The 12,732-nt window shown below is 42.0% G+C and overlaps 1 protein-coding gene across 4 annotated transcripts in view; it reads right to left on the minus strand.

The window, feature by feature from the left end:
• Window positions 1–12,732, minus strand: part of St7 (suppression of tumorigenicity 7) — a 259,684-nt gene that overhangs the window by 213,859 nt on the left and 33,093 nt on the right. The window contains exon 1 of one of the 4 annotated variants that reach the window (XM_076566174.1): window positions 4,830–4,904. The exons of 2 other annotated variants lie outside the window; for them this stretch is intronic. In XM_076566174.1, the coding sequence (XP_076422289.1) occupies window positions 4,830–4,851 (22 nt within the window). In that variant the 5' untranslated portion in view covers window positions 4,852–4,904. Of the gene's footprint in view, window positions 1–4,829; window positions 4,905–12,732 lie in introns of those variants that run through there. One more of the 4 variants, XM_042272815.2, reaches the window with a different exon arrangement.

Below are 12,732 nucleotides of genomic sequence, written 5' to 3' on the forward strand. Positions count from 1 at the left end.
ATTGTTTCCACAGCCCATCGGCACTTAAGAGGAAGTGTGATATGATACTCAAAGAAGGAACCCAGTCTCACGAGCTCTATCAATCACAGCTTTCAGCAAGTCATTGAAATTGGACAAGAGAGCCTGGACAGATGGCTCAACACTTAAGAGCACGCTCTGCTCTTACAGAGAATCTGGGTTTGGTTCCCAGCACCCATATCAGGTGGTTCACAACCCCCTGTAACTCCATTTCCGGGAGCACCAATGCCCTCTGGCTTCAGTGGCCACTTGCAGGCACATGATGCAAATAAATTGCCATGGTGTACATTAATTCATGCAGGCACATACACACATATACATAAATAAAAATAAATAAATCTTGTTGAAAAATGTGACATAAATGCTCATGAGAACTGGACGTTCTTTCCCATCATTGCGAGCCACCAGTGAACACCAGTGAATCGCTGTGATAGTTGAAAGGAAAGTGAGTTGAATCTATGGCTTCATCGACGAGATCGGTGGCTTTTAGATTTTCTACAACGTTAAAATAAAATTAGACTTTTAGTCATATAATAGTGTTCAATATTTCATAATAAATCATAAGTAGATGGTGTTTATTACATGAACAACTTTAAAGTATTTTATCCAACATATTAATAAATACATTCCACTTCACCAGAGCTTGTCTTCATATTAAGAATGTAAAAAGATGCAGGGCTGGAGAGATGGCTCAATGGTTAAGAGCACCAGCTGCTCTTCTAGAAGACCTGGGTTCAATTCCCAGTACCCACATGGCAGCTCACAACTGTGATTCCAGTTACAGGGGATCTGATACTCTCATACAGACATATGTGCAGGCAAAGCATCAATACACATGAAATAAAAATAAATCTTTAAAAAAAACCAAAAGAGCTGGGCAGTGGTGGCACACACCTTTAATCCTAGCACTTGGAAGGCAAAGGCAAGAGGATCTCTATGAGTTCAAGGCCAGCCTGGTCTAGAGTTCCAGGACAGCCAGAGCTTTTAGCTTTACATAGAGAAACCATGTCTTGAAAAACAAAACAAACAAACTAAAAAAGTAAAAAGATGCTTAGGAATGTGTGTGTTTCTTTAGAAAAAAGGAAGAGAATAAATCAGCCAGCCTGTTGGTCTACATCGAGGATAGATGAGATCATAATGAGCAAAATGCAGAGACCAGTGAACCTCCAGGCATTATACAGTGACATTTAAACAAACTCATATTGCAAAAATAGCTAAGGAAGGAAAATACAAAACATGCCTTTTCCCCACACACGGTTTCTCCCAAATACTCCTCATTGCACTTGAATCAAGTTGCCCCCATAAAATATAGGTTAAAGTATCATAAGTGGTTCCTTTCACCCAAAATGTTTCATGAAAAGATATGTCATCCTTTTAATCAATTCTGTAATACAACTTTTTAACCTTATATACCATTTTTAATTATACTTCAACAATTATTCTGAAATAATTACAAAAATAAGAATTTTTATAATTGTATTTATTTTTAAATACTAGGTATAAGGTCTAGTCATATTAAATGTTACATATAAAATAAATACAAAAAGAAAAAAGATTTTAAGATTTTACTCTTATAATCAAATCTCTGCTTACAGGCATTCATCATTAGAGTCTACGTCTATTGAGAAAAACTGTCTTAAAGGTGACTAACTTATTTCAGGTCTTTGGGAGGATGGCTCAGAGTTAGCATCCACATTTTTCTCCTAGCTTGAAACAATAGCTTAGCTGTTCAGGTGTGCTAGGCTAACACAGTGCCTTAGGGGTAAAAGTGCAGAGGCCCTGAGCTCTGGGATTTGCAGAATGAGGCACTCTTTATGGCAGTTCTCTTCAGTGCTAGAGCGTAACTGCATTGCATGAGTTAACGAGAAATCCAACCTGCCTTCTTTGTCTTCCATTGCCATGATAACACCAAAGAGCAACTTAGGGAGGAAGGTGTTTCTTTGGCATCCAGAGAAGATGACCTGAGCTCAGACAGGAACCTGGAGGCCGCAACTGAAGCCGAGACCATGGAGGGGTGCTGCTTACTGGCTGCTGTCTTATACAACCCACAACCACCTGCCCAAGGATGCACTGTCCACAGTGTGCTGGGCCCTCACATATCCATCAGTAACCCTGAAAAAGACCAACAGACTTCCCTTCCAGCCAATCTGATGGAGGCAATTCTCCAAGTTAAGGTTCCCTTTCCCCAGGTGACTCCCGTTTGTATCAAATTGACAAAACTAACCAGCACCACAGATGTCATCTAAGATGATGTTAGGGATGCTTATTTTCTGCAGTTTTCAATAAATCAAAAGATTGAAATAAAAACTCTAAAATGTATTGATTACCTTAGTATATTGTATATACTATAACTGAAATTTTTTGTATGTTACATGGCCACAATCATGTTCTCCATTTTTACCATAAAGCCATGAAGCACTCTTTAAAAAAAAAAAACAAAAAAAAACAAAAAAAAAAAAAAAACCTTAAAGTTATACATTTAAAAAAAAAATCCTGCCAAGCAGTGGTGGCACACGCCTTTAATCCCAGCACTCGGGAGGCAGAGGCAGGCGGATCTTTGTGAGTTCAAGGCCAGCCTGGTCTACAGAGGAAGAGCGAGGAAGGGCACAAAGCTACACAGAGAAACCCTGTCTCGAAAAACCAAAAAAATCCCTACTTTCAAAGGTTTTTAAAAAGTTTTTTTTTTTTTTTTTTTTTTTTATTTTTTTTTTTTTTGGTTTTTTCGAGACAGGGTTTCTCTGTGTAGCTTTGCGCCTTTCCTGGAGCTCACTTGGTAGCCCAGGCTGGCCTCGAACTCACAGAGATCCGCCTGCCTCTGCCTCCCGAGTGCTGGGATTAAAGGCGTGCGCCACCAACGCCCGGCTTTAAAAAGTTTTTTAAAAGGTCTACATGTTATTTGTTTTGGTTGGTTGGTTGATCTTTTGAGACAGGGATCTCTACAGAACCCTGGCTGTCTTGGAATTGTTTGCTGTTTTTTTATGCACACATCATGCTTCTGAATGGCTGGGAGATTTTAAAAGCAGACTATTTCATCCTTCCTGGAGATGTGTCCACAGTAAAGTGGTAAAATTATAATCCAAATGGACACTACAAAGTGGGGCCAAAGAACCTTCTAGTCACCTCCCTTCACCTCTGGTTACCACTGTCCATGAAAACATTTTCAGAACACGTGTGGGAGGGGGGGTGTCCATAGTTCAGTTTTTTTTCTGTCACATATCCAAAAGATAGTGATTTTGTATCTGGAACAAGCTATTCTACTAAAAGTTATGTTACCTATACTTGTCAGTATTCATTCATCTGAACGTAGAGAAACATAAGGAAAATCCTAAATGGGAACTTCTGCAGAGTTCCATAAATGTCAAACGTAACAGACTACAGCAGTGCAAAGGTACTCCCAGTAAAAAGACTCAAGTCAGTGGGTACTAGAGCGTACAGACAACCATTTACACTCTTCATCAGAAACCCTTCCAAGTTCCTCAATAGACAAGGGAAAGTACACATCCTAAAAATCAAATTCAGTAGAGGCATCGAATATTGTAAGTAACATAAGAGATTCTGGATTTTATGTATTTGATTTGGACACTTTTTCATTCAAGAGCTCTTAAAGTAGCTGCCTTTAAGTGGACAGAGTCAGGGAGGGGGGAGGTAAAGGAGGAGAGAGAGAGAGAAAACACTGACACTCCAACACATAGGACGGTAACAAACACAGACGGCAAACACCTGGCTATCATTTGAAGTTTAATGCACTGAAAACATAGCATGCAATCAACTGGGATTAATTAAATGAACCTCAAAAATAACCAAATACTGCCTTGTAAACCTGAAATACCAAAATAATCTTGATTTACAGCTAAAATTATATACACAAAGCAAATTTCCATATATTTTTATTATACTTTTTCTCTGGGCATAATGGAAATTCCAAATATATTTTGCTAAAATAAAATAAGAATTTTCTACTTACTGTGATATTGGGGGGGAGGATAAGGAAAATGGTCACCTCTGTCCTTTTATATGTAGCCTATACTGACATTAACACAATTATCAGTCTATCACAAATAATTGCCCCAAAAGTGATAATAGTTCTGAGACCATCGCACACTGTCTCTGGTTAGATGTGTGATGACTCAGGGAACCGCAAAGGCTCGTAGGATCGGTTAACATCCAACGCAGACCTTCCAGAAGTACCATTGCCTGCCCTACACCTGGATCACCTTACTTTCTGTGACTTACACACATGTGAAGCTTCACATTGACGCTGACCTATCCGGTGAAAAGCTCCTTTCCAGGCGGACACCTCAAGTCCACATCACAATAGAAAGCAGGCGAACTGCTTGCTCAACCTCGCCTAGCATCGGTCACTTTCTTTCTGGATGTCCTTTGAAGAAGGTAGCCAGGAAATTTGGGAATACAATTTGTAAACATGCTCTTACACAAAATACTACTGGTGAAGCCAATTTGTCGTCTGAAATAGAGAGAAACCGTAGCTGGTAAGGGTTTTGCTCACACACCTCCACCACTGCTTTCCCCTCTACTTGAAAAGTACGCTTCTTAATCATTTCCCTGGGTTTTTAAGCACATTAGATACCACACCAGTTTCACTATGTCAACTCCAAGCAAGTATCAGTAGCTTCTTATGTTTTTCCAGCATCAACTTTAGAATACTCTACTAATTATTTGACTCGAGCTAAAGCGTAGAGAAGCCTTCAGGTGAGGGTTTTGGAGAATGTGTATATACCAAATACAGGAGCTTTTCAGAAGCAACACGGCCTTTGAATGCTGGTATTTCTAAACTTTAATAAAATTCTTACCTTCAAATCCAGCCACCAGCATTTCTCCAGGAGGATGCTACAGATGCTTCAGGCAGGATTAGACTAAACAGTTAACACCTCTAGCCCCTAAGCACTGATGCCCAGTGACACTGATCAGTCATTATGACAGCACAAAGCCCCTAGATGCATTTCCATATGGTCTCTGGTGGGATGGTACTGCCCTCCCAACCTTCTGGTGCACCCACTAGTCTTCCTAGTGCCCCAAAACTTAGAAGAAACTTGTTACTCATCAGTTATTTTGAGAAACTACAAAATCAGCTGCAAACACAAATGAAGATAATACAGGATGTTGGACCACCCCTTAACAGGAGAGTAAGGTGCATGAAAAAGGCCCAAAGTCACTGTGCTCTTTGGCTTCTAGTCTCTCCTGTCATGGGGTATTATAGCTACTTTGAATTCTGTCTTATCTAATAGGTGGCTATATATTTAAATTAAAATGCAGAGTCAGTCACGGTGGTATACACCTGAAACGCAACACTCAGGAAGCTGAGGAAGGAGGTTTGTAAGTGCAAGTCCAGCATGAGTAACAGTGACACCTTCCCCTCTCAAAAACACAAGCAAGCTATGATCTAAGAATTCTCATGGCTGGAGAGATGGCTCAGGAGTTAAGAGCTCTTGCTGCTCTACAAGAGGACACCAACAAATTTTTAGTTCCCAGCACCCACACTGGGCAACTTACAACCACCTGGAATTGTAGCTCCAGGGAATCCAACACCCCCTTCTGGCATCCATAAGTGCACATGGACGTAGACGCACACAGCATGCATCCACAGACACACACATATAAATAAGCATAAAATAAATCCTTAATAAATTCTCCAGTGGCAATAAAAGAAAGTGTCTGCAGTCCACAGTTCATCTCCAAACTCTCTTCAACAATTGGCTTTAAATAGAAACTTCCAGCACAAGCAACATTAAAAACAGAAACTTTAATATTAGAACAATTGGTTTAATAGCCAGCAAATGGATCTACTCTTTTATAATAATGCTTAAGCAAACTGCTATACAAGATAATTCTGGTCATGAAAATAACACTAGCAGTATGCCTAAACTTTCTATCTCTGGCCTTTCTGGGCCATAGAGATGTCTATTTGTTCTTCCAAACTCAGAGGTATTTCCTCTTCTTTTTTATCTCTCATTAGATATCATACCTTGGAACTGTGTCTGCAAAGGGGCTGAGGCTTCATGACCTATATCTAAGATGTTAATAATATAAATTCTTGCAAAAGCATTAGGTCAGGTTGTTTTCCTGTCTGTGGACTATTTGACACTCCAGACTATGGGCAGTGATTCTGTCATAACTCCTGTAAACCAGGGCTCTCGGATTTGAAGTGCCTAAGTTTATTAATAGCCCAAATGTTTAAACTGCAAAGAGGAAGTATACCAATCTCAAGCAGTTTGGTGGGCAGTACAGCACAGGCATGCCTGATTCCTTCCCTTAGGAAGCTAAGTTTCCCCTCTGCAAAATGGATGTTAGATTATTATACAAAGTGTTTAGAACACAGGAGGGCACGAACTCTGGAAATGACTGTTGATAGACTATAGAGAGAACATAATAAAGATTTCATATCCTGCCTGGTTAGGCAAAGACTAGATGCACATAGACAAGTCTGGTATGATGAAGCAGGGTTAACCAGTCCATGTTGTCTATCACCAGGTAGACTTCTGTAAAGGTGGGCAGGGATTTTAGCTCAGTTCCCTACAATGTTTCCCCAAATGCACTACCACACATTTGAACATTGGCAAGCATAAAGGACTAATAGCATACAGAGTATTACTAGAAACCAGAAGTGGAAGACACATCCAGCTGCTATGTGGGTAATGAAGGGGCAGCAAGCCAAACACAATCCTAGATCACTAGAAAATAAAAAAAAATTGCAAGCCTGCAGTTTGTACCTAGCTCTTTGATGTATGTCTTTATTGAGTTCAACTGATATATTTTTAATTAGCTGATGACATTTCTAAGTTGGAGGAACGTATATTATAGTTCAAAGTTCCAACATTCCATGAAAAGTTAGAAGCCAGTCCAAAGATGACCCACACTCCACTATGGCAGCAACAGACAAGAATAAAGAATTCATTGTCGCTCCTTTCTCTTTTCCCTTCCTCATCCCCAGGGACCGGTCCCGGGCCCTTCTCTCCCCTCCCCTCCCCTCAATAAACCTCCAACATGGGCCCTGATGTATGGTGTGACTCCTTCCCACCGTTTTAAAATACAGCATCGTTTGCCTGACTGGGAAGGCTCTCCTGGCAGTGTGTAACAGGATGGAACCCGGGCACCTGGTGCGCCCGCAAGAGGCCTGCTTTCCCACCCCACAGATTGGATCGCTGGGACTTTCCATTCAACACCAACAACTGGGAGTCGACTTGGATCCACCTCAAACAGTATCTTGCCAGGTCCACGCAGCGCTGGACGGTTCCACAGAGCCTGGACAGTGAAGTGAAACAGCCAGCTACCTCAGGACATGGCCAACACCCTAGTTTTCTCAGGTCCTCCAAAGATGATCGAGCCGCCCGCCCCCCAGGTCAGCAGGAAGCAGTCTCAAGAACATGGTGCCCTCGTCCCCGCCTCACCTGCTACCCCTTTCTAACTCCTCACCTTTTTATAATAAACAAAAGGGAGGAGTGTTAGCATTCAGGCATCTGTACTGGCTGCCCTTAGGGGCCTGACGGGATAGACCTCGGCTGCAGCCACTAAGAGCATCCCCTGTGGGCATTCCCTATGTTCCTTTATAAAAGGTGGGCCTTGCCTTCTTTCTCTTCCTCGTCCCCAGGGACCGGTCCCCTGCCCTCTTCTCTGCTCCTTCTTTCTCCCCTGCCCTCAATAAACCTCCTAAAAAAAAAAAAAAGAATTCATTGTCTTATTTCATGTTCCTACGTGATTCCTACCACAGGATTTGGGTTACGACTGCTGGGTCCTCATTTAGAGTTAAATCCTAGGAGCAAGGAAGAAATAAGCACAAACCAAGGAAAATTATACAAAGTGGCTCAGTGGATAAGGTACTTTATGCCTATCCTGAGGAACCAAGTCCTATCAGTTATACCATAACCTACATCTATGAGCTGTGACAAGCATGTACACACACACACACACACACACACACACACACACACACACACACACACACACCACAGTTTTTAAATGTAATAAACTAAGGAAAACAAAGACTCTATAGTTCATGGTGCCCTCCACTCCACTCTGTGAGCCAGCCTCTCTCTCACAGAGTCCAGTGCTAGCCCTGGCCATGTAAAGTCCTGATGCCACATTCCTGACCATTCATATCCCTCAGAAGGAATGGTTTATTCCCCTCCCCTGGCAGTTCACACTGCTAATGAGTGCAATTATCATGTTTCATTTGTGCTAGCATGTTTCCTAAAAATGCTTAGGGGAAACATACACACATATACATATATACACACAGACATATATGCATATGTTCACAAATCCACTTCAACATGAGGTGGAGCGATTAATATTACTGCATCTAACTTGTCAAAGATAAATTCAGAAGGAGATTTACTATCCAGTCTCCTGGACTGTGTTGGTGTGTAACTACTTGACTGTGCTATGTGTGCTGTTCCGAGTCCTAGCAAAAATAAGACCCCCCCATGAAAATTAAACTTCTTGGAGGAAAATAACAAAAGAACTGTATACAGTTGTGTAAACAGCTTAAGAGTCATGGAGAGCCGGGCGGTGATGGCTCACGCCTTTAATCCCAGCACTCGGGAGGCAGAGCCAGGAGGATCTCTGTGAGTTTGAGGCCGAGCTGGTCTACAGAGTGAGATCCAGGACAGACACCAAAACAACACAGAAAAACCCTGCCTCGAGGGAAAAAAAAAAAAAAAAAAAAAAGAGAGAGAGAGAGAGAGAGAGAGAATCATGGAGAGGCACACCTAGATGATGTCCTTGCTTGAAAGCCCCATCCTCCTACCAGTGTCTTCCTGTTAGTTAAATGCAACTAGAAGACAGAGGACGAGCACTGCCTGGACAGGCCGGTTGGGGTCAGCTTCCTCTAGGAACACATGCCAAAACTGGCGCAGAGTTAGGACTGGACAGACGGCTCAATGGGTAAGAGAGCTTGATGCTCCTACAGAGGACGAAGAGGGTTTGGCTCCCGGCACCCGCTTCGGGGCTCACAACTGCCTGTAACTCCAGCTCTGGGGATCCAACACCCTCTTCTGGATTCCTCAGGCATTCACACTCACACGCACACAACCACACACACACACACACACACACACACACACACAATTAAAATAACAAATCTTCTTTTAAATAAAAAGGTAGAAAATACCTCTGTAACACATTGAGTCCTTTGGGTAATTACCTAGGAATGGAATAGCTGGGTCATATGGTAGATCTGTTTTTAACTTTGTGATTAACTTTTATATTGATATCCTGTAGTGGCTAGACAAGTTTACAGTCCAGTCTGCAGGTTTCCTTATGTCCACATCCTCACCAATGTATTCTATTATCTGCTTTCTTAATGATCTCCAATCTAACCAAGATGAGACAGAATGTCAATGTGGTTTAATTACCATTTCTCTGATGTCCAGTGAGGCTAAGCATTTTTCATGTGTTTATTGGCCATGGTACTTCATCTTTTGAAAACGCCTGTTTATTTCATTAGCCCATTTATTGGCATATTTATATTTATATTCAGGAGAAACAAAACTGTCTAGGAGAAGAAGAAAAGGAGCTGCTGGGAAGGGGAACGGAAAATAAGGAAAAGTGATGGGTAAAGGACAGGATCTGTTAAATACACAACATACACTTGTTTGAAAGCCCTCACATGACACATCACCCCGTAAGTTGAAAAGTGAATCTGAACAAGCAAACAGAACATAACCAGTCTGCAATGAAACCCCCAGTCATTTATTTAAATGGGGGAATATTATGTTTATTTAAGTGGGGAGACATTACATTTATTTCTCATAAAATATTACTAGATTTTTGTCCAGAACCATGCACTTTACTTCTGCTTTTCTGTTGTGGTATCCACTAGAAAGTTCCATGTCAAAATATTTCCTCTAATGTCTTATAGAATTTATTTTCATAATCTAGAGCACAAAAACATCACAAAGGTTTCTTTCCATCTAAAAACATTGAGTCTGCAGTTTAAAAGTAAATTACAGCCTCTCAGATAAATCTAGTCAGTTCCATCATAAAAATCAGGGTAACTTCACCCCCAAAGAGTTACGGTGGCTTCTTTAGTCAGGAAGCCTGCTATGTGTTATATATAAAAGACACTGGTAAATTAGGGGTTGGGGAGACGGTTTGATGGTAAAGTACTGATGAACAAGCATCAGCACCAGAGATCAGATCCCCAGCACCAACATAAACGCCAGGGAGGCTATCTTCTGATCTCAGCAGTGGGGAAGTGGAAATGAGAGATCCTGGGAGCAAGCTGGCTAGTGAGGCTAGCCCGTGTTGGCAAGTTCTGGACTCACTGGAGAGCCGTCGCCTCACTGAATAAGGTGGAGAGTGACGGAGGCCCTCTCAGTCCGCCACACGCACACAGAAACACGTGTGTGGACCGTATGACAAGACGCTCACTGCAGCTGGAGCTCAGTTTTCAGCTAGGCTGGCAGCCAGTAAGACCTAGTGATCCTCCTGTCTCTTGTAGCTAGGGTTTTCCGGGTCCTGCCTGGCCCACGGTCAGGACAAAGCTCTCTCACCCGTCAGCTCCACAGCCTCTCAGACCCAACCAAGTAAACACACAGAGAGTTATATTACTTATAAACTGTATGGCCATGGCAGGCTTCTTGCTATCACATTCTTTTATCTTAAATCAACCCATTTCTATGAATCTATAAGTTGCCACGTGGCTCGTGGCTTACTGGGATCCTAACATCTGTTTCTCACAATGGTGGCTGGCAGCATCTCTCTCTCTCTCTCTCTCAGCCTTCCTCCTCCCAGAATTCTCCTCTCTGCTTGTCCCGCCTATACTTCCTGCCTGGCTACTGGCCAATCAGCATTTTATTTATACAGAGCCATATCCACAGCAGTCTCTATCACCTGTCAACTAGCTCTGCAGTTACAGGCATTGCACAGTTCATGTGCACTAGGATCTGAACTCAGAGCCTCACATTTGTGCAACAAGCACTCATACACTGATCCTTCTGCCCCGTTCAATTCATCAAATGATACGTTTTCTGCATTTGACTGTAGAGAAGGTGTACGATCACACTCTTATTGTTTGCTCATTTTGCTTGTGTGTTTGAGACAGGCTCTCATTATATAGCTCTGGCTGTTCTGGAACTCACTCTGTAGACCAGGCTGCCCTCGAACTCCCATAGATCTGCCTGGCTCTGCATCCTGAGTGACAGGACTAAAGGTGTGCACCATCATGCCTGGCCAGGATCAGACTCTTAATCTGTGTACATCTGGTAGTGTTCTGCTCAAACAGCAGGGACCTGGAAGGGGTAACACTGAAGGACTGGAGGACAGGATAGGGAGCTGGAGGTTGGCAATGTGGACAGACAGACAACCCAGCGGCTCAGAATGAGCGGGTTCTCTCCAAAAGGCCCTGCTGCATAACTTCTTGATCATCCTGCTTCCTTGGCTGGTTCTTCCACCTCTTCCCAACCACTCTGCATTAGAAAGCCCAGAATGCAATTTAATGCTTCCTGTCTATATTTTTTTTCAGTAAGCACATCTTCTCTGAGGACTTTAAATACACCAATGAGCTGACTGTGTCCAAAATCTACTCTCTCTACCTCTAACTCATCCATCTTACTACTAGCTGATAACTTCAGTTTATCATCTGAGCATCTCCAATCTAACGCAGTGTCCACCCAGAACCTGCCCCCCTCACTTCTCTTCCCTATCTTATCTGATGCCAGCAGGGCTCGGGGCACGGTGTTCACTTTCTCCAAGGACCAGTAGTTACCAGTCATTTGAGGACTAAGGACATGACAATAATAAAAACCAAGTGGCTGGGAAGCATTCATTCTAAGAACTAACTAATTCTGAGAAAAACTGTCCACTGCTTCCAGCGATACCGATGCCTACCAACACTCTAGATCCTGTCCTTTCTAGCATAATTTGTCAGCTTTCATTAGAGTCTAAAGTTTTTTCACTTTTTTCAAATATAAGAGACTCCCATTACATGTATCTAGATCTATTCTGAGTACTACTTGGTAAAGTCCAAAAATTAAAATTATTTACCTACCAAAGTTTTAAATTCCAAACTAGTCATGCCATCTCTCCATGGAAAATACAGTAAGTAGGAACATCTCACAGGCTTCCCCTTTCAGGCCATCTAAAACTGTCTTAGGCCACAGAGATGGGTACTTCTTTCCTTTCATATACTGTATCTGGCGGAACAATTAACCTCAGCAAAATACAGTTAATTATTCCTCCCTTTATGCAAGCAAGGGACCAGGCCTTACCTTTGTGTCTCCAAGTGAGGCAGGCCTCATAACTGTCCCTGGAACGTTACCAGGAGACAATGCAGAAGATGTTTCACGTCTTTTAAGCAGTCTCTAACTTACAGTGGTGTGATCTCCTTGAGTGTGCATTATGCTAATTATCCACTATCAATAGGTCTCAGTGCAAACTATATGCTGTATTTTCCTGATCGTACTGAAAAAGCAAAAAGTAAATTACATTGTTTTTCTTTTTTCGTTTTTTGTTTTTATTTTAAATTTTAATTTATTTGGGGGGAGTTACAAGGGAAGGTGGCAGATATGAAGGGATGGGGAGATGAATGGGATTGGGATGCACGATGTGAAATCCACAAAGAGTCAATAAAAAGGGTTTGTTTGTTTGTTTGTTTGTTTTAAGTAAATTACATGGGAGAAGTTGTTTTCAGACTCCAGACAGTTTGTAACTTTGATTTCTATCTAATCCAAAAATTATCCTCATTCCAATTTTGAA

The sequence above is a fragment of the Peromyscus maniculatus genome, chromosome 3 (assembly GCF_049852395.1).
Source record: "Peromyscus maniculatus bairdii isolate BWxNUB_F1_BW_parent chromosome 3, HU_Pman_BW_mat_3.1, whole genome shotgun sequence".
NCBI classification, from domain to species: Eukaryota; Metazoa; Chordata; class Mammalia; order Rodentia; family Cricetidae; genus Peromyscus; species Peromyscus maniculatus.